A 23,889-nucleotide genomic window follows, 5' to 3' on the forward strand; every position below is an offset into this window, starting at 1 on the left:
CTCACGCAGAAATGCGGGGCCCCCCTGGCGGACGGGGGCGGGAGACACGTCGGGCAGTGGGAGGGAGCTGCTGGCAGCAGGTGACCACGCTGTCCGCTGTCACAGCTGACAATCTCCCCCCAGAGCCTCCATCCTCAGCTGCCCCAACACCTGCCAAGCTCCTTCCCTTCTGCTGCTGCAGAGCCAAAACCGTCCCTGAAACAGGTTCCCCGAGAGACTGACCCCAGGACATTGGAATCACTAACGTACAGACTCCTAAGCTCCACCAGGGCTTTCAGGATGTCACTGAGCCACCCACAAAGTCCTCTCCCCAACCTGCTACACCAGAGATGCCCGAGAAACCCCCTCCCCAAAACCACCCTTCTCAGCCCTCTTGCATCGAGATGCCACTTAACCCCGGAGTGCTAACAGGAGACTGCTCTCTATATTGAGAAACAGCTGTGGGACGCTTCAGCCAACCCCCCCCACACACACACACACACCCACAAAACAACAAGAAGTAGCAGGAACGGGGATAGAAGAATCAAAATGGGGAAACGTTAGCAGCAGCAGAAACCGGGGAGTGAGCACAGTGCGGCTTTTCTCCTTACTTTTGTTATGTTTCAAAACTTCCAAGTGAAAAAAAATTCTTACTAAAAAGCCTTCATAAGAGATTGGTTTGACCATGACAGTGGATTAAAAGAACTCTCGAAGCTTTCTCGGGCCTGACCCGGTGATGGCACCGTGGCTAGAGCGCTGACCTAGGATGCTGAGGACCCAGGTTCGAAACCCCGACGTCGCCGGTCTGAGTGCGGGCTCGCCAGCTGGAGCGTGGGATCACAGACATGACCCCACAGTTGTTGGCTTGAAGCCCAAGGTCACTGGCTTGAGCAAGGGGTCACTGGAGCCCCGCTGTCAAGGCACATAGGAGAAAGCAATCAATGAACAACCAAGGTGTCGCAACGAAAAACTGATGATTGATGCTTCGCATCTCTCTCCCTGGCTGTGTCTCTCTCATAAAAGAAAAAAAAAAGCTTTCGCAGAATTTTCTGGAAGATACTTGCCTCGCTATGTGTTATTCCCGCTGGGTTTCCCATGGTCAAGAGGGAAGAGGTTTTAACGGGGTGGAGGAAATAAAGCTAAATTGAAACAGAGGGAGGGAGGTTCTAGATCAAGTGCCCCCCACTCACCACGCCCCCTCTCCCCACAGCTGCTCCAACAGCCCGGCCCACCGTTCCCTCCTCCTCTGAGCAAAGACTTGGTCCTCTAATAATACACCCTTTGGTTCGGGGGCGTGGCCACACACTGCTTCTCATCACATATTTTCCTATCTGTTGGTTTTGCCTTCTTGGGTGTCCTTTTCCACCATTCTGAGGTCAGCCCGGGCGGGCAAACTTCAGTTCCCCTGTAGGTGGCGCCCTCCTCCACCTCCCGTGCCCACCCAGGGGTCGTCAAACTTTTTATAAAAACCGCCCACTTTTGCAGTGCTGGTAGACCTGGTCCCTACCGCCGACTAGTGGGCGTTCCAGCTAGCATGATGGGCCAATCGCGGCGCTGTTTGGTTGCACGGTAGGGACCAGGTTGACCAGCACTGCCAAAGTGGGCGGTTTTTATAAAAAGTTTGACGACCCCTGGAGGGTGTGACCCTTTAGTACCTGGGCCCCAGCACCCACCGGCTGAGCCTGGGGACACCTGCTCAGGCCCAACCCCGCCCACCTCCTGATGTCACTGCTCTCACCTAGGCTAGCTCTGGGGCCTTTGGCTACCCTTTAAAAACCAAACAGAATAAAAACACCAACTGTATATGAAATAAAAATACTACCCTGGAGTGGGGGTGGGCAGCGTTCACCTTTGACTTGCTGCCAGGTCAGTCATCTTGCTTGCTTGAGTTTTTAAAACATCGCATTTATTTATTCCTTCTGTGATTTTCTAAAATACACTAAACTAAAAGACATGTGCTTAAAACAGTGAATACATTTCCCTCTCTTTCTGGTAAACAGAATTGAGGACTGGTGACATTCCCTGTGTACTTGACTTGACACGGCCAATCTCCAATGCCGGAACATTGTATCAGTGAGAGAGGCCAGCTCAGACTCCCGGTGGGTTCAGGCGGCAGGAAAACAGCCCTGTTTCTAAAGGCGAGCCGGGGGCTCGGGGCTCTGGGCTCCGGAGCAGGAGACACGGGTTCTCGTCCTCACTCAGCTTCTACTACGCACCGTGCGCCCCGACTTCCTCACCTGCCTGACCCGGTGCCCCCACACCCGCCTCCTGGAATGTCCTCAGGATTTCGGCCAGCCGATAATATGTGAGCGTGTTTTTCATGAGCCTTAAGTGCCACGAGAATACAGGTCGTGTGCCGGTGAGCTACACCCGTGGACGTCGGAAGCACCCAGAGCACGGTTCTCAGGGTTCCGGGGAATACGGACCCGGCTTCAACAAGCGCGTGCAAACCTTGAATCGAATGAACTTCTTTTTCCAAGAGTGAAGTCCGGACAGATAGATCTGCTTCAGGGCCTCGTGGCTCAGTCGTAGGTCGATCCCGTCCGGGGTGACCGTGAACTGGAAGGCCACGGCTTGGTGAGCTTCTGCCATCTTGAGCAAGCTCCTGGGAAGAGGTAGAGAGAAGGGGTCGCTGTGGGACACGTGGCCAGAGCTGAGAAGGACCCCTGTGCAGAGGTGTAACTGGTTCTCAAGTTAAGGTTTTCCTCCCTGTGTAACAGGTCTATCGTTTTTTTTGTGAACACATCCACCTCTGTGGCGATGGGCCGCCCTGTCCCCCGGCCTGTCCAGTGCTATATGGACAATCACTGCCTCTGCTTCGAGGCCCTGGGCAGAGTCCAGGAGTGAAACCCCTCACCCTCGGCCTGGCCTCCAGGCCCCAGGCCCGTGGAAACCCTTATCCCTCTCCCCACCCCTTGATCCCTCCCCATCCCCCCAAACCACCCCTCCCAGCCAGCCACCCAGGCCACACATGTTGACAGAAAGACGGTGGCTGTCTAGCCACTTGCCTGGCAGAGGCAAACCCCATGCCTGCCCACCAGCCGCCCGGAGGCCACACGTGCGTCCACAGTGGCCCCCGAGCCCCCATCTTCAGGTGGGAGCACAGACTGACAGACACCAAACGCCTTGGTCTACTGCGCGCGAGGGATTGGTGTCTGGAGAAACCACTTTAAGCGCAAGAAAGACATCTTGAAAACCAGACACAGAATCCCCAGGATGGAGCCGGCCTTCCTCCTCGGAGGGTGTGACTGAAATCAAACTCCCACCAAGAACGCGAGGGGTCAAATGTTATCGGACCACTTCCCCCATCCCAGCCCCCTGGGCTAGCTAGCTCCCCCATCCCAGCCCCCTGGGCTAGCTAGCTCCCCCACGCCCACGCCCGCCCACGCCCCAGCAAAGGAGAGCACATTTCATTTCCGCTGCTTCAGAATCTACACACTACGCTCTCATCTCCCGTCCTCCTGGCTCCTGCCTGCTTCCTTCTAGGGGACACACGGGGCCCTGGAAGCTGCCACCTCTTCCCGCAGGGCCTCCCCTCACCTCCGCCGGCCCCCCTGCCGCCTTCCGAGGGTGAGTGCGGGCACCTGCCCCTCCCGGTGCCGTCTGCATAGAGCACCCCAAGGATAAAAAGGCAGGTGAAAACCATCACGAACCAACACAGACATCTAAAAGTGCACGTGTGTCTGTCCGTGTTCTCATCGCGTGCGACGTTCCCTGTTTTTACCCATGGAAGCCTGTTAAGTACAGAGGAGGGACCTAGCTCCAAGATGCCGGGTCACAGAAGTCAAACCAGCCTCATCTTCAGCTAATCAGAGCAAAGGGTGCCACGCCCAGGCCCTGGAAAGGCACCCAGCTGTCCTGCGTTTGTGTGCTGAGCAAGTCCACAAACCCGCCTCCCATGTGCCGGCTGGGAGGGTGGGGGGGTTGAGACACAGGCAGGAAAGGTGCCCCTGCCCTCAGACAGGGAGGCTGAAGGAAGAGGGGCACCAGAGGGGACTCATCAGGTGACACTGATGCTCAATCAGCCAGAGGGCAGGCCTTCCAGACCCAAAGGCAGACCCGTGCAAGGACTGGAGGGAGAGGTCGGGGCAGAGCAGCTGGGGTCAAGGACGGGGTGGCCAGGGTCAGGGCTGTTGGCTCAAGGTTAAAGGCAGGGAGGCTGGGGTCACGGGCAGGCAGCTGAGTTCAGAGAGGGGGGCCCACAGACAGCCATGGGAGGCAGCTGGGCTTTACGCTGAGGGTGATAGGAAAAACATCAAGGGCTTTGTAAGTATCTGTCACCCTGCTGTTCCAACAAGACCTGTCTGGCTGCCATGGGGGAAGGAAGGCCAGGGAGAAGCTGCAGGTGTCCCAGGACAGAGGAGCCCAGGGTGCGAACAGCGGGGACAGGGGGCTGGCCCCCTCCACCCAGGCTTCAGAGGCACGCTGGGACTTTGGGGGGCAGTCTAAGCCACCTACCTGCCCAGCAAAGCTGCTCCCTGACAGGGCAGGGTCAGTCCCCGGGGGGGAGGAGGGCCGCTGGCCTGGCAACACCTGCTCTGGGCCTGAACAGCCTGCCCCCGGGCTGATTCCTCACATCTGACGGCCCCCCAGGGGCCGAGAGAGAGGCTAGGAAAACCACACCTGTGAAGATCGCCACACAGAACCTGGATAGGTCTGCTATGACGATTTTGAAAAAAAAAAAAAAAAAAAGGCAAAGCAAAATAAAACAAACCACACACACAAAAAAAACAACAAAAAACTGGTGTAACCTTAGCCTCATACAGTCTGCAAGCATTCCAGAATGTTCACACACTAACTAGCAGGCACGGGACAAGCTGCCGCAGCTCGGGCCAATTTCGAAGAAACAGATCCAGTTTCTGAAACAGGCAAGTTCTCTAAGCAAAGGCTTGCGACAGGTCATTTAGAACTCGGAAGACGGCACCCAAACAGCTGGGTCCATTTCTGGAAAAGTATCCAAGGGGCTGTAGGATTCTCCCAGAGCCTCCCAGTTCTCTCCCTCCCCTCACCCCCGCACCCATCAACGCCTTCGCCCACGCCCTCGGCAGGACTCTGCACAGCCTGCATTGTGGCAAATACAATTCTGAGGCCGGCCACCCCGCCCACCCCTACAATGACGTGTGCAACCTCTCAAGGGCTTTATACAGGACGTAAAGGGATTCTTGACGGCAGTCAGTTAAATAATAGTGTTTGGAGCCAATTCTATCCAAAGGTATGTACGGACATTGGCTCAGGAGTCTCTGACCACTGCTGGGGACTCAGCAGAGAGACGGAGAGCAGTGTCCAGGCTCAGGTGGCCCTGTCGGGACTCTCTGAATTTAACTAAGGATTTGCTTGTTTGCAATTGGTTCAGCCTAAAAAAATGAAACAAGAGAGTCCTACCTGACCCCAAAACGGACAATCTGTGTCCGTCATTCTGCAATAGCCAAGACGGCTGGCCCGAGCCCAACTCTCCCTTCTCAAGCCAAGCCAGTAAGCGGGAATTAGTGGCTCGGCCAGTCCACGGGGCCTGAAAAGCTCCCTGTGCAAATAAATCTAAGCAGCTAAAATCCCACCCTCAGTCCTGCCCCGGCGGCAGCCTTGTGGGCCTGTTTAGAGACGTGTCTCGTTTGGAATACCACCTCCCTGTAGCCACCAGGGAAACGCAAATCAAAACCACAGAGCAGGTCACACCCCCAGGACAGCCGTCACCCGGAATGAGGACAAGGGCTGGCGCAGGGGTGAGAGAGAAGCCAGCCTCACCACCGCTGCTGGGCGCGGGAGATGGTGCGGCCCCCGCCCACACAGCGGACTGTTATCTGGCCGTATCACGGAATGAGGCGCTGACACGCTACAACACGGGGGAACCCGGAACAGGTCGCGCTCCACGAGAGAGGCCAGACACCGAAGGCCACACCGTGCGTGACTCCAGTTATGCAACATGCCCAGGAAAAGGCAAATCGACTGGGACAGGAGGCAGAGGAGTGGTCGCCCGGGGCTGGCCGGGATGGGGGGGGGGCATCGGAGGGAGGGGATGGCGAGAGAGAGAGAGAGAGAGAGAGAGAGAGAGATAAAGAGAGAGATAAAGAGAGAGAACTGCGGTGGTGGCTGGCCGCACCTGTGACTACGCTACAAACCACGTATCATCCGGTGTAGACGGGTGGATTGTACAAATGTGAATTCCATTGCGATAAAACACTTACCAAAATAAATAAATAAATAAAAATCCCACTGTCTCGCGAGGCCAAAGTGTCGTCTCCTTCACATTCATGCACCGGCACCTCTCCTGAGATACACAATCCAGACGGGCGGGCAGGCGCACGTGTCACGTGTCACTCCCCCTCCGTCCCCTCACGCTTCTACCCTAGTGCTCTGCTCACACCAAGGACTCCTTCAAACAATTCCCACCTCGCAGCGTTAAGGAAGGACTGTGAAATGGTTTTAGGTGTCATTCAAGATCATGGCTATCTTTTAGCAATACACAGATTTACCGGTGTGATCTTATCTTTTCTGCTGTCTGGGATATGCTTCAAAATCACGGGGGGTGGGGGGCGGAGGAGGTTAGAGGCATGGGTGGACACAGGCTGGGGGCGGGGGCTGGACGGACAGAGCCAGGGCTTGGATGGGCACAGGTATGAACTGACCGCGTGTGAGAACCGGCAGCGGCCGGACGGGGTTCCGTGGGGCTCGTCTCTCTACTTCGGCGGGTTTCTGATCTTCCCTGATAATTCCTTAAGGTATCGTCTCGGGAAATACAACGCCTCTCCACTGCGTTCGGTGCTAAGTCTCCCACCTCGAGAGCACTTCTCAAAGCTCTCAACCCCTTTCGAGGGGCTCCCCGGCACCCACCTTCCAGGAAGCACACACACCTCTCCTGCCAAACGGCCCTACAACCGAGCCCCGTAACCCACCTGGAGCCCAGATCAAAGCAGGCAGGAGAGAGGTTTGTGGGGCCGCTGTCCCTGCGATTGCCCGCAGCGTCCACGGCAGGGAAACACCTGCCCAGCCCACCCCGCTCTACCTGGTTGAAGTAGAAAAGAGAAGTCACCGTGCCCCACTGCACCCTTGCAGGGACTGCCACTTCTGCGCTGGCCGCAGGGCCCGCACCCCAGCTCCTACCGGGACGTAGGTGCAGCCCAGCGGCGCTGCCCGGTAAGACCCGCCTCCGAGCCCTGGAACAGCAGCCGGAGGAACTGAGGACAGCTGCCATCACTTCCCACGGCCGAGGGCGGCCCCGAGAAAGACACCGGCCCTGGGTCACTGGGCCGGAGGGGCTCCCATGCCCCGAAAACTAGGGGCCTGTTCTTTTAAAGGACACACACAGGCAAGGTCAGCAGGTAAAGCCTTTTGCCCAGGGTCCCCCCTTCCCTGGACCCAGTCTGAAAAACCCCGGGGTCAGAATTAGAATGTGCCCCACTCTGACGCACCCTGGTCACCAGACAGCCATCCTGCCCCTCTGGATGAGACACTTGCTGGAATTAAATTGGGCCAGCAGCCTCCCAGCGCTGGCAGGAGTGCCTGGCGCTGAACCAGGACCAGGGGCACCCTCCCCAGGTGGATGAATGACCAGCTAATCCACCTGCCCTGTGGATGAATGACCGCCAGGTGAAGCACTTGGGCGGGGCTGGAGGGGCCTCCAGTCAATAAATGTGGGGACGTTAGTAATGACGGAGACCTCACAAAAGCCCCAGTGAACTTGATTATATAGCAGGACTGTCTTCTGTCTTTATGTTGTTGTTGTTTGCAGTTGTATAATTTTATTCGACGATCAGCTCTCAGGTCCCATCCACATAAACTGCTTATAGGTGTTTGAAAGTGGAGAGCCTTGACTGGTTGGCTCAGCGGTAGAGCGTAGGCCCAGCATGTGGAAGTCCTGGGTTCGATTCCCGGCCAGGGCACACAGAAGAAGCGCCCATCTGCTTCTCCACCCCTCCCCCCTCTCCTTCCTCTCTGTCTCTCTCTTCACCTCCTGCAGCCGAGGCTCCATTGGAGCAAAGATGGCCCGGGCGCTGAGGATGGCTCCATGGCCTCCACCTCAGGTACTAGAATGGCTCCCGCTGCAACGGAGCAACACCCCAGATGGGCAGAGCATCGCCCCCTGGTGGGCATGCAAGGTGGATCCCAGTCGGGCGCATGTGGGAGTCTGTCTCTCTGCTTTCTCACTTCTAAGTTCGGAAAAATACCAAAAAATAAAAAATAAGTCAAAAAAGAAAAAAAAAATAAAGTGGAGACAGGTATGTATATAAATGACCATTGTCCAGAGCTTGTCTGGTGAATCTTCATCCTCAGGACGTTTTCTGGACAGCTGCACCCGGAGGCGGTGCAAGACACCCCCATCCCTCTGGCCCCACAACTCTGCTGAGCCTGGTGCCCGCGCGCATCCGGAGTTCCCGGCTCCCTCACGGCAATTTCCCGGATCTCTCTGAGTGCCCAAGGGGAACCCACATCTGGGAACCCGCTCCATGGGTGCGCCTGTGAATGCTGATGTTGTGGTCCCTGTGGTCAGGACCTCGCTGGTGGCGGGACGGCCCCCCTCCTGCGCGCCTCCCTCCCCTGCGGCATGCCAGGCCCAAGTTGCAAAGGAAGAGCGTGCGGTATCTATCACGGGAGAGGGAAAGCCCTGTCTTTACATCTGAAGTCACGGCACACTGAAAACACCAAGGAACACAGTGACACTTGCCTATCCTGCCCGGGGGAACCGACAGGAGTGTTTCCCCACACTGACCTGAGACGGCCCTGTCTCCAACCCGCCGCCGCTCCGACCTCGGGCCTCCCTGGAGTCCGCAGACACACCCGCAGGGCTGTCAGAGAGCAGCCGGGAACCGCCACCCACCCGCTAGGGGAGGAAGGGCCCCAGGGCCAGCTGGCAGGCTGGGCTTGTGTCTGGACCCGGGCCACCTACACTGGACAGCCTCTCCTCTCTATCCATTCAGCCTCCCAGGATGGCGGCAAAGAGCACAGCGGGGCACCAACGGCCCAGTGAGGAGCCTGCCCCCCACCATGGCGGCTGGGGCGGGGCCGGGGGGGGGGGGTGCTCTGCCGTGTCTCAGAGACAGGGCACAACCTGGATAAGGTCTCCAGGTGCTCAGACTGTCTGACAAGTTATCTGCTGCTGCCGCCACCCACCCCGTCTTCTGAGTGGGGTGGGTCACCGTTCCGCCAGCCCCTCTGTCCCTGCAGGCCCCGCCCATGGCTTTAACTTCCACTTTCGCACACAAGGCTCCACGGATGCCAAAACACATCAACGAGCATCAGCCTGGCCATCTTACCGCCCCCCGTCCTCACCATTCCTCTTACTGTAATGCCACCACAGCCCACAGCCCGCAGGCCCCGCGCGAATGTTCCTCACCCCCCCCCCCCCGAGCAGGATGCACACCCCACACCGGTTGGTTCTGAGAGGTATGTGCTCTCCCACCAACACCATTCCCACTGGGCACCTATCTACCTGGTGGAGCGAGGTGGCTCCCCTGGGGACAAAGCTACCCTCTGCACGACCGCTGGGGTCCACCTGTGTAGACCGTGCACCTGCGCCCTGGGGGTTCTCAGATGTTACTGGCAAGAAAAGCAGAGAGGAGAATGAGAAAGAAAGGCCACAGAGAAAAAAACAAAGAGAAAATATAGGTAAGAGTCATGGTGCCCTCAAGTCAGCACCAGCGACCCCTGGAGAAAACGGGTGCTGGCCGAGGCGCCCTCTGGGGACGCAGGCTGGCTGCTCCTCGCCCAGGTCTGGCTGGGTGACAGAAGAAGGTCCTGGGGACTGTCCCTGATGGAAAGCCACCTCTAGCTGAGAGGCATTATTTGGAGCTGGGGACCTTGATTCTCCCGTGGCCCAGAAATCCCTCCTTGTCTAGGGCACACGGGGGGGAGGGGGGCGCAACCCCCAGGCAGAGCGTGGGAACCGGGCGACCATCGCGAGGGAGGGGCCACTAAGGGAGAGAGGCCCTGGAGGTCCGCACAGAGCATTAAGCACCTTCCGCTGCTCCCCTCTCAGAGAAAACACCAAGCTCCAGAATAAGACAATGCCGGTGAGAACAAGGACCTGTTTGTCACAGTTTCTAAAACTCCACGTCTCTGTGCTGGTTTCCGTGGCTGTTCCCTGTACCTTTCTTCCAAGCTCATTCTCCCGGTCCCGGGCCCGGGCCCGGTTGGCCAGGCCCACTGACCGCGACCCCTGGCCCGAGAACTCGGGCTCACAGCTGGAAGGCCTCTGTTCTCTTTCCCGTGCGGACTTCCCCTCTTCCAGGGGCTGCTCCGCTCAGCCCTCCAACGGTGGAGGAATAAAAAGGGGTTCTGAGCAAACTAACCTCACAGGGTCATCTGACCACAGATTCCTGACCGGGCAGGTCACGGCCCAAGCCTTTCACTGTTTTAGTAAAAGGTCTCCCTCTGCCTTCAGCAAGCCCTGCCCCACTGTTTCTGGGCATCTAGGTTACCACACCTTTGAAATTAGCTTGTAACTACCCTCGGGAGAGTTCATTATCTTGTTAATCACCCTCAGGCGGGGCTCCAGGTGGGCGGGGCCCCCAGAGAAGCTGCTGAGAAGTGGCAGGTCCACCCTCAGCACCGCTCCTGTAATCTGATCCCCACCTCGGCTTTCTCCCTCCTCCACGAACTCTTCCTCTTCCCTTCCTTCATCTCTCTCTCTCTCTCTCTCTCTCTCTCTCTCAGAGATTTATTGATTTTAGAGAGGAGAGAGAGAGAAAGGCGGGGGGGGGGGGAGTAGCGGGAAGCATCAGTTCACAGATGCTTCTCACATCTGCCTTGAATGGATACTGCAGGAACCAAAGGAGGACAAAAGCGCCCAGACAACTTGATGAAGGAGGCAGGGTTTACTCAAGTTGGCCGAGCACATGGGCATCGGAGCTCCAAAACACAGGCCCCCCGAAGCTGCTTTTCTTACAGGTTATATATACCTTTACAGCAGTGGTCCCCAACCCCTGGGCCGCGGACCGGTACCGGTCTGCAGAGAAAGAATAAATAACTTACATTATTTCCGTTTTATTTATATTTAAGTCTAAACGATGCTTTATTTTTAAAAAATGACCAGATTCCCTCTGTTACATCCGTCCAAGACTCACTCTTGACGCTTGTCTCGGTCACATGATACATTTATCCGTCCCACCCTAAAGGCCGGTCCGTGAAAATATTTTCTGACATTAAACCAGTCCGTGGTCCAAAAATGGTTGGGGACCACTGCTTTACAGTATCTAAGCAATGGGCGCATGATTTCTTTGTTTAAGGTTTCCCAGGACTCAGTGGGGTCAGCAAGGGGGAAGGGGTTTCCAGATCTCTGGCCATAGCTACATACAGATCCTGTTCTTCTTGCTTTGTACTGTAAGTGACTTTAAGCACCCATTTAGAGAACTATAGGATATAGTTAACTTATCGCTGGCTGACTCGGTTACCCCTGCTGGCTCCTTTCCCTTGTCTTCTTTTTGTTTCTTCCTTCTCAGGGAAGAGGGGGCCTGTCCCTCCTTCCTCAGAGGCAAGCCCTGGGCTTTGAACCAGCGACCTCAGCGTTCCAGGGCAACACCTTCCCCGTGGCACCACCACAGCTCAGGCCCTTCCTTGATCTCAAATGCATAAAAGGAGCTGTGGGGCTGCATCGTTCTCTGAAGCATTTCTGTGATCTTGCTCCCTGGCCTGTGTCGTCAGATTGGCTCAAATAAACTCTTCCAAAAATCGTCCACAGGTTTGGCTGTTTCTCACATAGACAGAATCCACATTCGCAAAACACAAGACATTCAGCAGTGTCACCTGCCCTGCTGGCAAATGACTGTCACTTGTAAATGAGTTTACTCTTTCAACATCAATTATAAACTGCTCCAGGCCACACACATCCTTTGTTGAAATCTCTGAATTCAATCCTGGGGCCCATGATCCTGCAATAAATACTTCATTTGGTTTTGGTAAGATTACCTTCAATTTAAACATTCTTCCCGGCTCGACCTGTGGTGGCGCAGTGGATAAAGCGCTGACCTGGAAATGCTGAGGTCGCCGGTTCGAAACCCTGGGCTTGCCTGGTCAAGGCACATATGGGAGTTGATGCTTCCTGCTCCTCCCCCCTTCTCTCTCTCTGTCCTTCTCTCCTCTCCCTCTCTCTCTCCTTTCTAAAATGAATAAATTTAAAAAATAATAAAATAAAAACAAATAAACATTCTTCCCAATGCCTCCCCCCAAAATTCCGTGGCCAATCACTTGGTCTTGACTGTGTTTCTCAAATGTGCTCACTTTGTCCTGTTGGCCACAATCAATTCTTTTTCACCTAAAAACTTTCACCTCAGAGGTCAACGGCTTGCAAATCCTAACACTGACCCATGATCAAGAACCTACCCAGCCCAGGACGTTGGCTCAGTGGTAGAGCGTCAGCCAGGCATGTGGATGTCCTGGGTTCAATTCCTGGTCAGGGTACACAGGAGAGGCGACCACCTACTTCTATACCTCTCCCTCTTCTTCTTTTCTCTCTCTCTCTCTCTCAATCTCCTCCTCTCCTGCAGCCACGGCCTGATTGGTTCGAGCGCATCGGCCCAGGGTGCTGAGGATGGCTCCGTGGAGCCTCTGCTTCAGGTGCTATGAATAGCTCAGTTGTGAGCATGGTCCCAGATGGACGGAGCACTGGCCCCAGACGGCGGTTGCCAGGTAGATCCCAGTTGGGTGCGTGCGGGAGTCTATCTCCCCTCCTCTCACTTGGAAAAAAAGAAAGAAAAAGGGGAAAGAAAAGGAAAACGAACCCATCCAAAACCCTCAAGGACAACGCCAGGTCCTTGGGCTGACAAAGGCGACACTTCCCTCCCTCCCGAGTGCCGTCCACCCCCCACCCCAGAACCGGGACAGGAAGCCGGTTAAGGCAAGGAGGTAAAAGGTCATCATAATGCAAGGTGCAGTGCCAGATTTCAAAGCATGCCCAGGCGGAGATGTGGAAATCACCTCTGTAACATAAGACAATAAAACTTGCCATGTGATGGCAGCAGACTTCATTCACGTGGTCCATATAGCAACCGAAATATGCAAATAGGTGTGTGTTCAGAAGTCTTACGACATCGACATCACCTTAAAAATCAACCCATAAGGAGAGAGGTTAAGTATCCAGTGGGGGGTACCTGGCCGAGGTGGGTAGATAAAAAGGCATACAGATCTGCGCTAGTAATGAAGATACAAAATATCCTTTCTACCAAACTCTTCTGCATATGCCTGGCAATGGGATCACATCTCAGCGGCAGTGGCCTGTTTCATTCCCACTAGGACCCTAGGGAATGGGTAGGACTGTCAAGCCCATTTACTAACGAAAAGACCAAGGCTGGGTGGTCAAGAAACTTGCCCAAGCTCACAGCCGGCAAACAGCCCAGCAGGGAATGAGACTTGGGTCCAATTCCAAAACTCGCCCTCTTACCTATCCAAGGGAAGTGGTAAGCATGCCATATTAAAAAAAAAAAAAAAGAGGCCCTGGCCGGTTGGCTCAGCGGTAGAGCGTTGGCCTGGCGTGCGGGGGACCCGGGTTCGATTCCCGGCCAGGGCACATAGGAGAAGCGCCCATTTGCTTCTCCACCCCCCCCCCTTCCTCTCTGTCTCTCTCTTCCCCTCCCACAGCCAAGGCTCCATTGGAGCAAAGATGGCCTGGGCGCTGGGGATGGCTCCTTGGCCTCTGCCCCAGGTGCTAGAGTGGCTCTGGTCGCAACAGAGCGACGCCCCGGAGGGGCAGAGCATCGCCCCCTGGTGGGCAGAGCATCGCCCCTGGTGGGCGTGCGGGGTGGATCCCGGTCGGGCGCATGCGGGAGTCTGTCTGACTGTCTCTCCCTGTTTCCAGCTTCAGAAAAATACAAAAAAAAAAAAAAGAAAAAAAAAAAAAGTCCATTCAAGGTTCCTAAAGTTACAACATAGATGTAAAATTAGATCACCCTGTTGTAACCAAAATGATGTGATTGCAGCCAGCAGTAAAAATTACAGTAACTTATAAACAGGACAGTGCCAGCTCTAAAATTATTTGCATGCTGCTCAGTTGCACAATTCCCTGCCCCACAGGCCCTGGCCCTGCCTCTATTAAAATGCACCACAGCCTGGCCTGTGGCGGCGTAGCGGATCAAGTGTTGACCTGGAACACTGAGGTCTCTGGTTCGAAACTCCGGGCTTGCCTGGTCAAGGCACATACAGGAAGCAACTATTACCAGTTGATGCTTCCAGCTCCTCACTCACCCCACCTTTATCTCTCTCCCCTCTCTCAAAATCAATAAATAAAATCTTAAAAAAAAAAAAAAAGGAGAAAAAAAATAATAAAATGGGACAGCAGGCTCATCTCATGGCTCAGTCAACAACCGTGCTGCAAACGCTCTGAGCACAGGCTGCCCACAGGTGCCGCAGGAGCACCTGCCAGGGCCCGGGAGCACAGCCCCAGCCCTCCACAGGGAGAGAGCCTGAGGCTGGGCGACTCGCAGACGGGCCACCACCCCGGGAAAAAGCTCCCAGGGAAGGCACTGAGGAGACTCCGTCGTCATCTTTCATGGAAGGCTGAGTCGTTATCACCACCCTCTACGGCAGGGGTCCCCAAACATTTTACACAGGGGGCCAGATCACTGTCCCTCAGACCGTTGGAGGGCCGGACTATAAAAAAAACAACTATAAACAAATCCCTATGCACACTGCACATATCTTATTTTAAAGTAAAAAACAAAACGGGAACAAATACAATATTTAAAATAAAGAATGAGTAAATTTAAATCAACAAACTGACCAATATTTCAATGGGAACTATGCTCCTCTCACCGACCACCAATGAAAGAGGTGCCCCTTCTGGAAGTGCGGTGGGGGCCGGATAAATGGCCTCAGGGGGCCGCATGTGGCCGCAGGCCGTAGTTTGGGGACGCCTGCTCTACGGTCTGGTGACCAATCCCTGGGAGGGCTCCGTGTGGCTGGTTCTGACCTCTAGGACAAGTGTCCACACGGGGAAACCACATCCCTGCTATGCATGATTACCAATGTGGCACCCAGGCTGGCCTTGGCAGTTACCCAAAGTACTTCAAGAAAAGTACCAGCAAGGCTCTGGAAGGACGTCAATGGCCCTGGGGTTTCCCTGGCACCCGCACGTGTGGCAATGTTCATGCCTCTCCTCCGGTCCCTTCTTGTTCGTTAGGACTTAGTATTCCCGCTATTACGCTGCTGAGTAGGTGAGAAGTCAAGTGTAACAAAGTAGCAGTAATAGGCCCTGGCTGTATCGCTCGGTTGGTTAGAGCACAGAGGTTGCTGGTTCGATCCCTGGTCAAGGCACATATAGGAACAGCTCTATGCTTCTCTCTCTCTCTCTCTCTCTCTCTCTCTCCCTCCCTCCCTCTCTTGCTAAAAATCATTAAGTAAACAATTGAAAAACAAGAACAGCAACAGGAAGAAACAGCTCCTCTCCGTGTGTGCGGGCACGAGTCCTCTGTGCACCCCATAAGCCACGGTGCCGCCCCCCTGCAGACATGCTTCTCTGTAACGGTGTGGACACAAACGACTAAAAATCGTCATCCTGCCAGCCTGACGGCGGCACCTCGGGAGCAAGGCTCTGAGGCTCAGAACTCAGGGTTTCTGGGGGGGCTTTGTGGACAAGGCGGTGCGGGAACGTCCGCTTATGAAAAGTTGTATCTTGGATTCGTGACTGCACATTCGACAGACAGTCACATTACGTAAAGTGGCCACACGGCTCATTTCTCACAGTTAAGTATCTTCTAATAAACCACTTACATGTGCGAGGTGGGTGTGCTGAGTCAAACCAGGTTACAAAAGGGAATTCTGAATCATACTTTTCTATGACCCTCGAAAACAGTGCGGCCTCTCTCTATCGCCAATTCTATAAAAATAAAGCAATTCAATGTTAAGCCTATACTGCCCACATCAACAAGTACTAGGTAATCCCGTAAACAGAGAAATTAGGTCTCCACAGGAATTGGAGAAAGGTCACTGAGGGTCTCACGATGCCTTGGGCAGGCCCCAGGACCCATACTATCTCTCGGGTGCTTTTCTCTGGACGCACACACAGGACCGGCCTGCCCGCATGGGCATACATACCCCATCAGCAGGAACGCGGGCAGGGGTGTGACTTTGCCCAGAGGTCCCTGAACCTGTCCTCCTACCAGGACACTGTTCTCACTAATGCTCCTGAGGCCACGGGGGGGCGGGGGGGGGATATTTCCCTCGCACGGACTGCAGAACGCCGCCTACGCATCCAGCCCACCCGCTGCCTCAGCACTGCTTGCGAGGACCCGTGCTCCAACCATACGCTCGACACCGTTCTCACAGCTGGCCTCTTATTGGGTCCTCACCAAATCCCTGGGTGACAGGATGACAAGTGTCAGGGCACCACTTCCCCAGTGAGGAAATGGAAACCCAGAGACATGCGCGGCTAACTCAGCAGCACGTGTGGCGGGCACAGGGGTGGGGGAGTGGGGTGGGTGGCGCCTGCACGATGCTCTGGGGGGCAGCGGGGACAGGGAGGGACACAGGCTTTGCAGAACACAGCTCAGGCGCTTAGTTGTGTGTGCGTGTGCGTGTGTCCCTGAGAAAATGTCACGGCCTTTCATAAGATCTGTTTCCTAGCATATAAAGTACAGATAGATGCTCCTGCCTTAACGATGAGGTTTCATCCCGATAAACCTCACACCTGTGAAAACACTCAAGTTGAAAATGCATTTGCCTGACCAGTGGTGGTGCAGCGGATGGAGCGTGTTCCGCCCGGAACACCACGGTCCCCGGCACGAGCCTGAGCTCGAGGTCCCTGGCTCGACCCCGGGGGATCACCGGCTCCAGGTTCAGGTCATCATGGGTTTCATCCTCCATCAAAGCCTTATGAGAAGAAATCAATGCACAACTAAGGGAAGCAACGCGTTGATGCTTCTCTCTCTCTCTCTCTCTCAAAAAAACAAACAACAAAATACAGATCTCTCCCTTCCTCTCTCTTTAAAATCAATAAATAAGAAAAAATTTTAACTAAAAAATAAAAAGAGAATGTATTTAATATACTATACCCACAGAACTTCAGGGCTTACCACGGCCTTCCTTCCCTCCCTCCCTTCTTTCTTTCCTTTTTTTTTTTTAAATCTTATTTATTGATTTTAGAGAGAGGAGGAAAAAAGCTGGCGGGGGGAGGGGAGCGGGAAGTATCAACTCATAGTTGGTTCTTGCATGTGCCTTGACCCGGGCAAGCCCCAGTTTTGAACCAGTGACCTCAGCATTCCAGGTCAACACTTTATCCGCTGTGCTCCCAGAGGTCAGGCCCAGCCTACTTTTACCATGTTCAGAACACGATATCCAAGGAAGGCTGGCCAGGCAGTGCACTGTCAAGTCTGGGTCTGCCCACCTTGGTGCCGGATGGCTTGGCTGACAGGGCTGAGGCTCACGGCCCCGCCCAGCAGCGTGCCACATTATCACCAGTCCGGGAAAAGATCAGAATTCAAAATTCAAAGCACAGCTTCTACTGAATGCGTATCACTCTCTCACCAGGGGGGAGTCAAAAAATTGTAAGTCAAACAAACCATCATTAGTCGGGACCGTCTGCACATGTAATACCCCACAGGTCATACCAACTGAAGGAGAGTGAGTGACAGGCCCAAGCCCTCGTTAGGTCTTGAGTGCAAGAACAGTCTTCTGTTCCCTCCCAAGCGTAGGTGGTGCAGAGACCCATCCTTCAAGAACGTGGATTTCCATGGCCGTGTGCTTCCTCTTTCAGCGTCCACACACCAGGGTCCAAGACCTTGACCAATCTCTCGGACCTTTAACTTTCCGCAGCGTGGCTGATTTGCTGACTAACTTTCAGCACACCGTACTGCACCTCACGTTAAATCGGTGTGTAATCCATAATTTTAGAAATGAAGAATTATTTCATTAAAAAAAAAAAAGGCAAAGCTTGCATTATAGTCCATAACAATGTCTTAAGAGCAAGGTTATTTTGTGTTTGTTTTTTAATACAAACGTGTATTGCTTTTTAAGCGAGGGGTGAAGGATTCTAAGAGAGGGAATTAACGCCTCACTGGAACCCTCAGAAGCCGGAAGCCACCGTCCTTGGGGGGTCATAACACAGCATGCGTAATGCTGTGCGTGTGCTGGGGGCTCGGAGCCATGGGACCCCAGAGGATGCCAGGACTGGTGGGAGCAGGAGGCGTTCACCGACTCCTGAATGTGGGGAATGAATGCGCTTGCTGGTCTCCAGTCCAGACGTCCTTGATCACTGTAACACGGTGCAGTTAGGGGTGACCCGACAGCTTCCTCTGCTCCTGGCTTCCCTGGCACCAACTTCCTGTGCCCCAAAGGATCCCCACTACATTGGGGGGGGCCTCAGCAATCCAGAGGAGAAAGGTTGCTCAAACAGTCTGTAGTGTGTTCAACAAATACACTGCTTTGGCTCGTAGAATGGGGAGGAAGGGGAGTTTAGGAGCCATTTAGGAAGCAGAAGTAGCAGGTGGGGCTCTAGGAGCCGGTGGGGAAGAATCCACATGACCCTCAGGTTCCTGGGATGGGTGAATCACTGCAAGGGGAGAATGGAAGACTCATGTCCTTATTACCTAGGAACTCTGTGCCCAACCATTAGCCCATAATCCTTCGGAAGAAGGGCAGTGTCCACCCTACTTCCCAGCCCTGGGGGGGGGGGGTGAACTACTCTGCCATATGACAGGGAGGGGCATCATTCTTCCAATGATCAACTCCCAAGAACAGTCCAGGACACAAAAATAACCCTCACAAAAGAAAATTAAAGGTAAGCATTCTGTAAAGCTGAGGCTCCCAGTCACCCAGAAAGGTCAAGTGGGCCTCAGTCCAGAGGGCCTGCTGGGAACCCAACATCCGGGAATATTTGCTAGGGTTAGAAGATGATGTTGACAAAAGGCAACAAAGTATTAGAAATCAACAAGCAGAAACAGTTCCTTGTGTTGAGTTTTGATTTTGTTTTGTTTTTTTAAGCACTCTCTGTACAGCCTAAACTATTGCTAGCATCATCAGAGAGGGTTATCAGTGGTGTCTTCTGGAGGGGGTTGCCCAGTGAGGACAACTCTGTCCCTTACACCGTGTGCTTGTCTTATCTTTAAAACAGGGCACAGAAAAGTCCTCAGAGAAATAGCTCGAGCCCGGTTCAAGCCACTCAAAGAAAGCAGAGGCCTTGGTAAAAGTACCAGATTATTTCTGAAACACAACATTCAACATACTAGCTTGAAGAACAATTTTACTCTTAAAAGCACCACTTCTTTCGGAATTCAAGTCCAGGCTCCCACTGGCAACAGAACTAGGACCTGCCAATAATAACCATGCAGAGTGACTAAACATTTTTCCTAGCAAAGGAAAATACAAATGCTCCCGATCAAAGTGCAGAACCAGCTCCGGGCCTCGGAGCGGGAGTGCGTTTCCGCCTCCCACCTTCCCACTGCCTTTGGACTTCAGGCTGCGTCTAATTGCTCGCTTGGAACGCGTACTCTAAGGCTCTGCCAGCAACTGCGCCCCGCCCCCCCCACCGCCCCGCCCCCCCACCCCGCCGCGGGAGTCACGTGACGGCTGAGAAAAGTAGGGGAAAGGTTAGCGCGAGCCCCGCCCCCGGCCTGGCGCGCCCCGGGCGCTCAGATCCTGTTCCACCCGCCGCGCCACGAGAGACCTTCCGGAGCTTGCTGGCTGGCGCGCGCGCATCCCCAGCGCTGCCACCAAGGCGGCCGCAAGCGAAACGCAGCGCCTCTTCGTGGGAAGGCCGGGTCCTGCGTGGTAAACCTTGGGGGGCAGTTAAGAGTTTAGTGTGCTTGTTGACATCCCACACCAGCCGAAGCAGCAAAGCGCCCCCGCGAACCTGGAGCGTTTTCGTCCGGAAGGGGCTCCCTGCGATTCACCAGCAAAAATTAATTTACAGTGTTTCTATGAATGGACACGCTGAGCCAGGGTTGCGTAAGCGCAGGCCCTCGCCCCAGGGTTCTCTGGAGGCCCTGGTTTGACCGATCGGTGACCACTGGGCCGGGCGGGACCAACGGCAGCAGCGACGCCAGGTTTCTTCCCTGCACCTTCGGGGTAGGCCGTCTGTTTTCAGTACAAACTCGAAAGGTTATTTTGGCCTATGCACGATGCCAGTTTCTGCCATTCTGATACAAAGCATGCGCCCTCCTAAAGATGGCCCTGTTTTCTGGCTTATTCAAACAGCTGTTCAGATGGAGATCAATGTGCAAAGGGTCAGGTGTAGCCTGGATGCAGTGAAGGGAAACCGGACATTTGCATACGAAAAGAGCCTCCGGGCACAGTCTAGTCTAAAATGAGGCTTTCGGTTCCAGGCAGACACGAGGGTCCCAGACACTCCCGCACCTCCACCACTAGCTTTGGCATCATTAATGTCCACCTATCTATTACCACATTCATTGCAAGTCACCTTAAATAACTGGAAACAGAAGGGTGATGCTTGCTGGCATAAATAAAAGACCAGTGAGTTCGGCCATTTTTTATTCATTTGGTTTGTACGGTTTATAAGGAAATAACCATGCTTGAATATCGGGAACGTCCAGAAACCGGACGCCTGCGCAAGAAAATGGTGTAACAAAATACAAGTTGCAGAAGGTCAAACTAATTTTCATTTTATTCGGTAATTTACAAAGTTACCAGTTTCCTACTAAAACCTGCCCGTGGATATTTTAATAATACACGGGGGATAGAGGGACTGAAGGTCTGTCCCGAGTTGGGAATATTATATATGCTTTACATTCAACCCGGTGAATTACTTGGGATTTTTTACTGTAGGTGTTAAAAAAAAAAAGTTCAGCCGTCATCTTTGTTCCCTTCGTCTTTAATGGAAGCGAATCACTATTTACATTATAAAGACGTTGACCCACAGCCTTTCGAACAAAACGAAACAAACTGTTGGCTCGCGGGAGTTGGGGTTAGGGGTTTGTCTAGGTCAGGCTGAAATGCCAGGTTGGTCCTGGTCACGTGACGCCCCCCCCGCCCCCGGCGTCTTAGCTCCGGGGTTCCGCGCGACCTTGGGAGGGTTCTTAACACCCACCTGCCCTGGACCGCGTAGCATAGGAGAGGGTTGGGGCAGTCGCAACCGGGGACCCCAGCACAGCGCCCTTGTCCCGTCCACCGCGGGCACTCATGCCTGAAGTACCCGCGCCAAGGGCGTGTCCCGACGGCTGCACTGCGGGGAAGGGCCCCCCGGGGGGGGGGCGGGGAATCGGTGGGGCGCCGCTCGGAGTTCTGAGATCTGAGCGTCCCCTTATTCCTGCATGGGACTGTCGTATCCCGGACCTAACCCACTCCGTGGCGTGGGGCTGGATGATGGTGAAGAAAGCTGGCAGCCCAAGTGGCCTCAGGCCGGAGGCGTCCTGCCAAGTCCCCAAAACCAAGCATCCCTCCATCTATCTCCTGCTCTGTTCCTGCCTGCGGGTCGACCGAACCTCGGGCGGACCCCCAGACCTACTCCACTTCTGGGGAGTGGGGCTGAGGCGAGGCGGGGAAGGAAGCTGGTGGCCTGATTGGCCCCGGGCCAGAGGCATCTTGCCAAGTCCGGAGGATTGAGCATCCCTCTCGCCACCGCACGGGACCCGCCTGCGTGCAGACAGACCCGGGGGTGCACCCCGAGACCTAATCCACTGCGGGGCTTGGGGAGTCCCTGCTCCGCTCGGGTTTCGGGTTCTCTACTGACCCGGCAGTCGGAGGAGGATACTGGTGGTTCCCCTCCGCGCCCGGGCTCCGGCAGCGGCCCCTCACCCTCTGCCTGGGTCCGGGCCACGGCAGTCCCCGCGCGCTCCCCGCCCGGGAGCCCGCCGAAGCCCGCAGGGCGGCGCCCACCAGTCCTCCCGAGGCGCGCGCCTTCGGCCCGGCCTTACCGAGTCTGGACACGGAGGCGCGGCAGCGGCGGCGGCGGCGGCAGTGGCAGCGGCAACAGAGGGAGCGAGCAGCGATCCGGCGCCTAGGGCTGGAGGGCGGCGGGCGAGGCGGGATGCATCCGACGCCGGCCGCCGCGGATTGGCTGAGGCGCTAGCGGGCGGTGACTCCCGACGCCCGGCGGGCCGGGGGGTGGGGGGGCGGGACCTGGACCGGGCGGAGCACCGGGAGGGGCGGGTCCCCACTCGCGCGTCAGGTGAGGAAACTGAGGCTCGCACCGATACTCACCACCACGGCCTTCACCAGCATGGGACCTACCGCGAGATTCCTCACCCTACGAGCCTCGGTTTCCGCATCTGGAAAGTGGGCCAACTCATTAGGGCCATAGCCATAAAGGCGCTTAGCACGGTGCCCTGCCCTTTAGGTGCATTGCCCTGTATAATCCTCACGACACCCCTATAAATAGATGATCCCAGCCTGAGGGGGTGGGGGTGAAGGTGTGGAAGGATCACTAAGGTGCCCACAATCACACGACTAAGCAGATGGATCCGACACTGGCCCCAGGGCTGACTCCAGGGCCCATGCCCCAAATTGGATCTTATCCCATGAGGGACAGCTGATGCGACTAGGAGGCAGTGTGGCTAATGGGGATTCCGGTGACGTTTCTGAGCCCCCTCCTCATCTAACTGGTATAAAAAAAATACCTCCCTTGCGGAGCTTTGGTAAGATTTTATAAACTAATTATATGAGCGCCTAAAGCATAATAGATGTCAAGAAAGAAATGGCTGGAGGTGGTGACGAAATGAAGAAGAGACTTTTCGTGGGGGCCGCTGAGCTCAGGACAGGGGCTAGGAGTGGAAACTGCACACCTGCGGTTCCCAGAGGCAGAGGGCCATGATGGCCGGAGCGCATACGACTGGGTCCCTGCTTTCCGCAGCAGGCGGAGCCCTCCTCCCCTATCTTGGCCCACAATGTTCCCCAGGCCAGAGCTGGCGGCCTTGCATACAGCAGGTGCTCCATAAATGCACCTGTTCTAGGAACAAAGCCTTGGCTCTGCTAAGGTCATTCTCTCCTTTTGGTTATGAAAAAAAAAATCTACGCTTGCTTCTATCTTTGCATGTGAATTATTTGTTTTGGAAGAGAAAATGAAAGTCCTCTCCAGTTCCCTCCCCGGCCCCCGACACTACCAGTTAACTGTTGGTGCCCAGGCTGTTTTCAACCAAGTCATAGGACCACACGCTCTTCGTAAAACTTCCGTTTGCATTTTGGCTGCTGTCGTGGACAGAGTTCCCGTCGAGGCTCAGAGATTACGGCATGTTTCACAGTATTTAATCTCGTCTCACGGACATTCAGCTCCCCCCCACCTCATCGCCCCCCCCCCATCCCGGGCGCGCACCGGGTTCACCATTGCTGGAATAAATAACGCTGCATTGGCAGTGAACGTGGTGGTAGTGAGGTGCGCGTTTCTCTCTCCACAAATCCCTAGAAGTAAAGCAACCAGGTCAAAGAGCAGGCACGTGAGACATTTGGGTGACATTTTAATGCCATTTTCCGAGCTACCCTCTGGAGAAACTGATTGCCACCCACGCGTGGGAACCCGCCCTTGTCTCCAGGAGCTCACCAGCGCTGTTTGTCATCCCTTTCTGAAAAAAATCTTGGCCAGCCCTGGCCAGATGCTCAGTGGGTTAGAGCATCATCGGGAAGCGCAGAGGTTGTCACTTGGATCCCCTAGTCAGGGCATATACTGGAACAGATGTCTCTCTCTCTCTCTCTCTCTCTCTCTCTCTTCCTCTGCCTAAAATCAATAAAATGAACATTTTAAAAAATCTTGGCCCATTCTAAAGCTGGCGGTAGAGATCTCTTTATTTTCATTTGCATTTCTTTGCGGTTAGAAGTTGGCCGCGACCTCGGTAGATTTTGCTGCCCAAGAAGGCAGGCGATGTTAGCCAATGTACACCTGCCCCAAGCGGCTGCACTGCACCTGCCCTGGCCGCTCCAGGGTCACCTGCGGGCCTCTCCCTGCACTTGGGCCTTCCTGGCTTGTGCCTAGGAAGCTCCACTGTCACCCTCAAATCAAATGCCCTTTCTTCCTCCCCCTGGAAACGCTGCTGGCAGTTCCGGTCC

General features: G+C 55.0%; 1 protein-coding gene across 1 annotated transcript in view; it reads right to left on the reverse strand.

The window, feature by feature from the left end:
- Nucleotides 1-21,899, reverse strand: part of CPT1A (carnitine palmitoyltransferase 1A) — a 55,208-nt gene extending 33,309 nt beyond the window's left edge. The window contains exons 1-2 of the mRNA XM_066252264.1: nucleotides 21,768-21,899; nucleotides 2,431-2,584 (exon numbers count right to left, since the gene is read on the reverse strand). Of these exons, the coding sequence (XP_066108361.1) occupies nucleotides 2,431-2,571 (141 nt within the window). The 5' untranslated portion in view covers nucleotides 2,572-2,584; nucleotides 21,768-21,899. The remainder of the gene's footprint in view (nucleotides 1-2,430; nucleotides 2,585-21,767) is intronic.
- Nucleotides 21,900-23,889: the final 1,990 nt, after the last annotated feature.

This window comes from Saccopteryx bilineata, chromosome 1, assembly GCF_036850765.1.
Source record: "Saccopteryx bilineata isolate mSacBil1 chromosome 1, mSacBil1_pri_phased_curated, whole genome shotgun sequence".
Lineage (NCBI taxonomy): Eukaryota > Metazoa > Chordata > Mammalia > Chiroptera > Emballonuridae > Saccopteryx > Saccopteryx bilineata.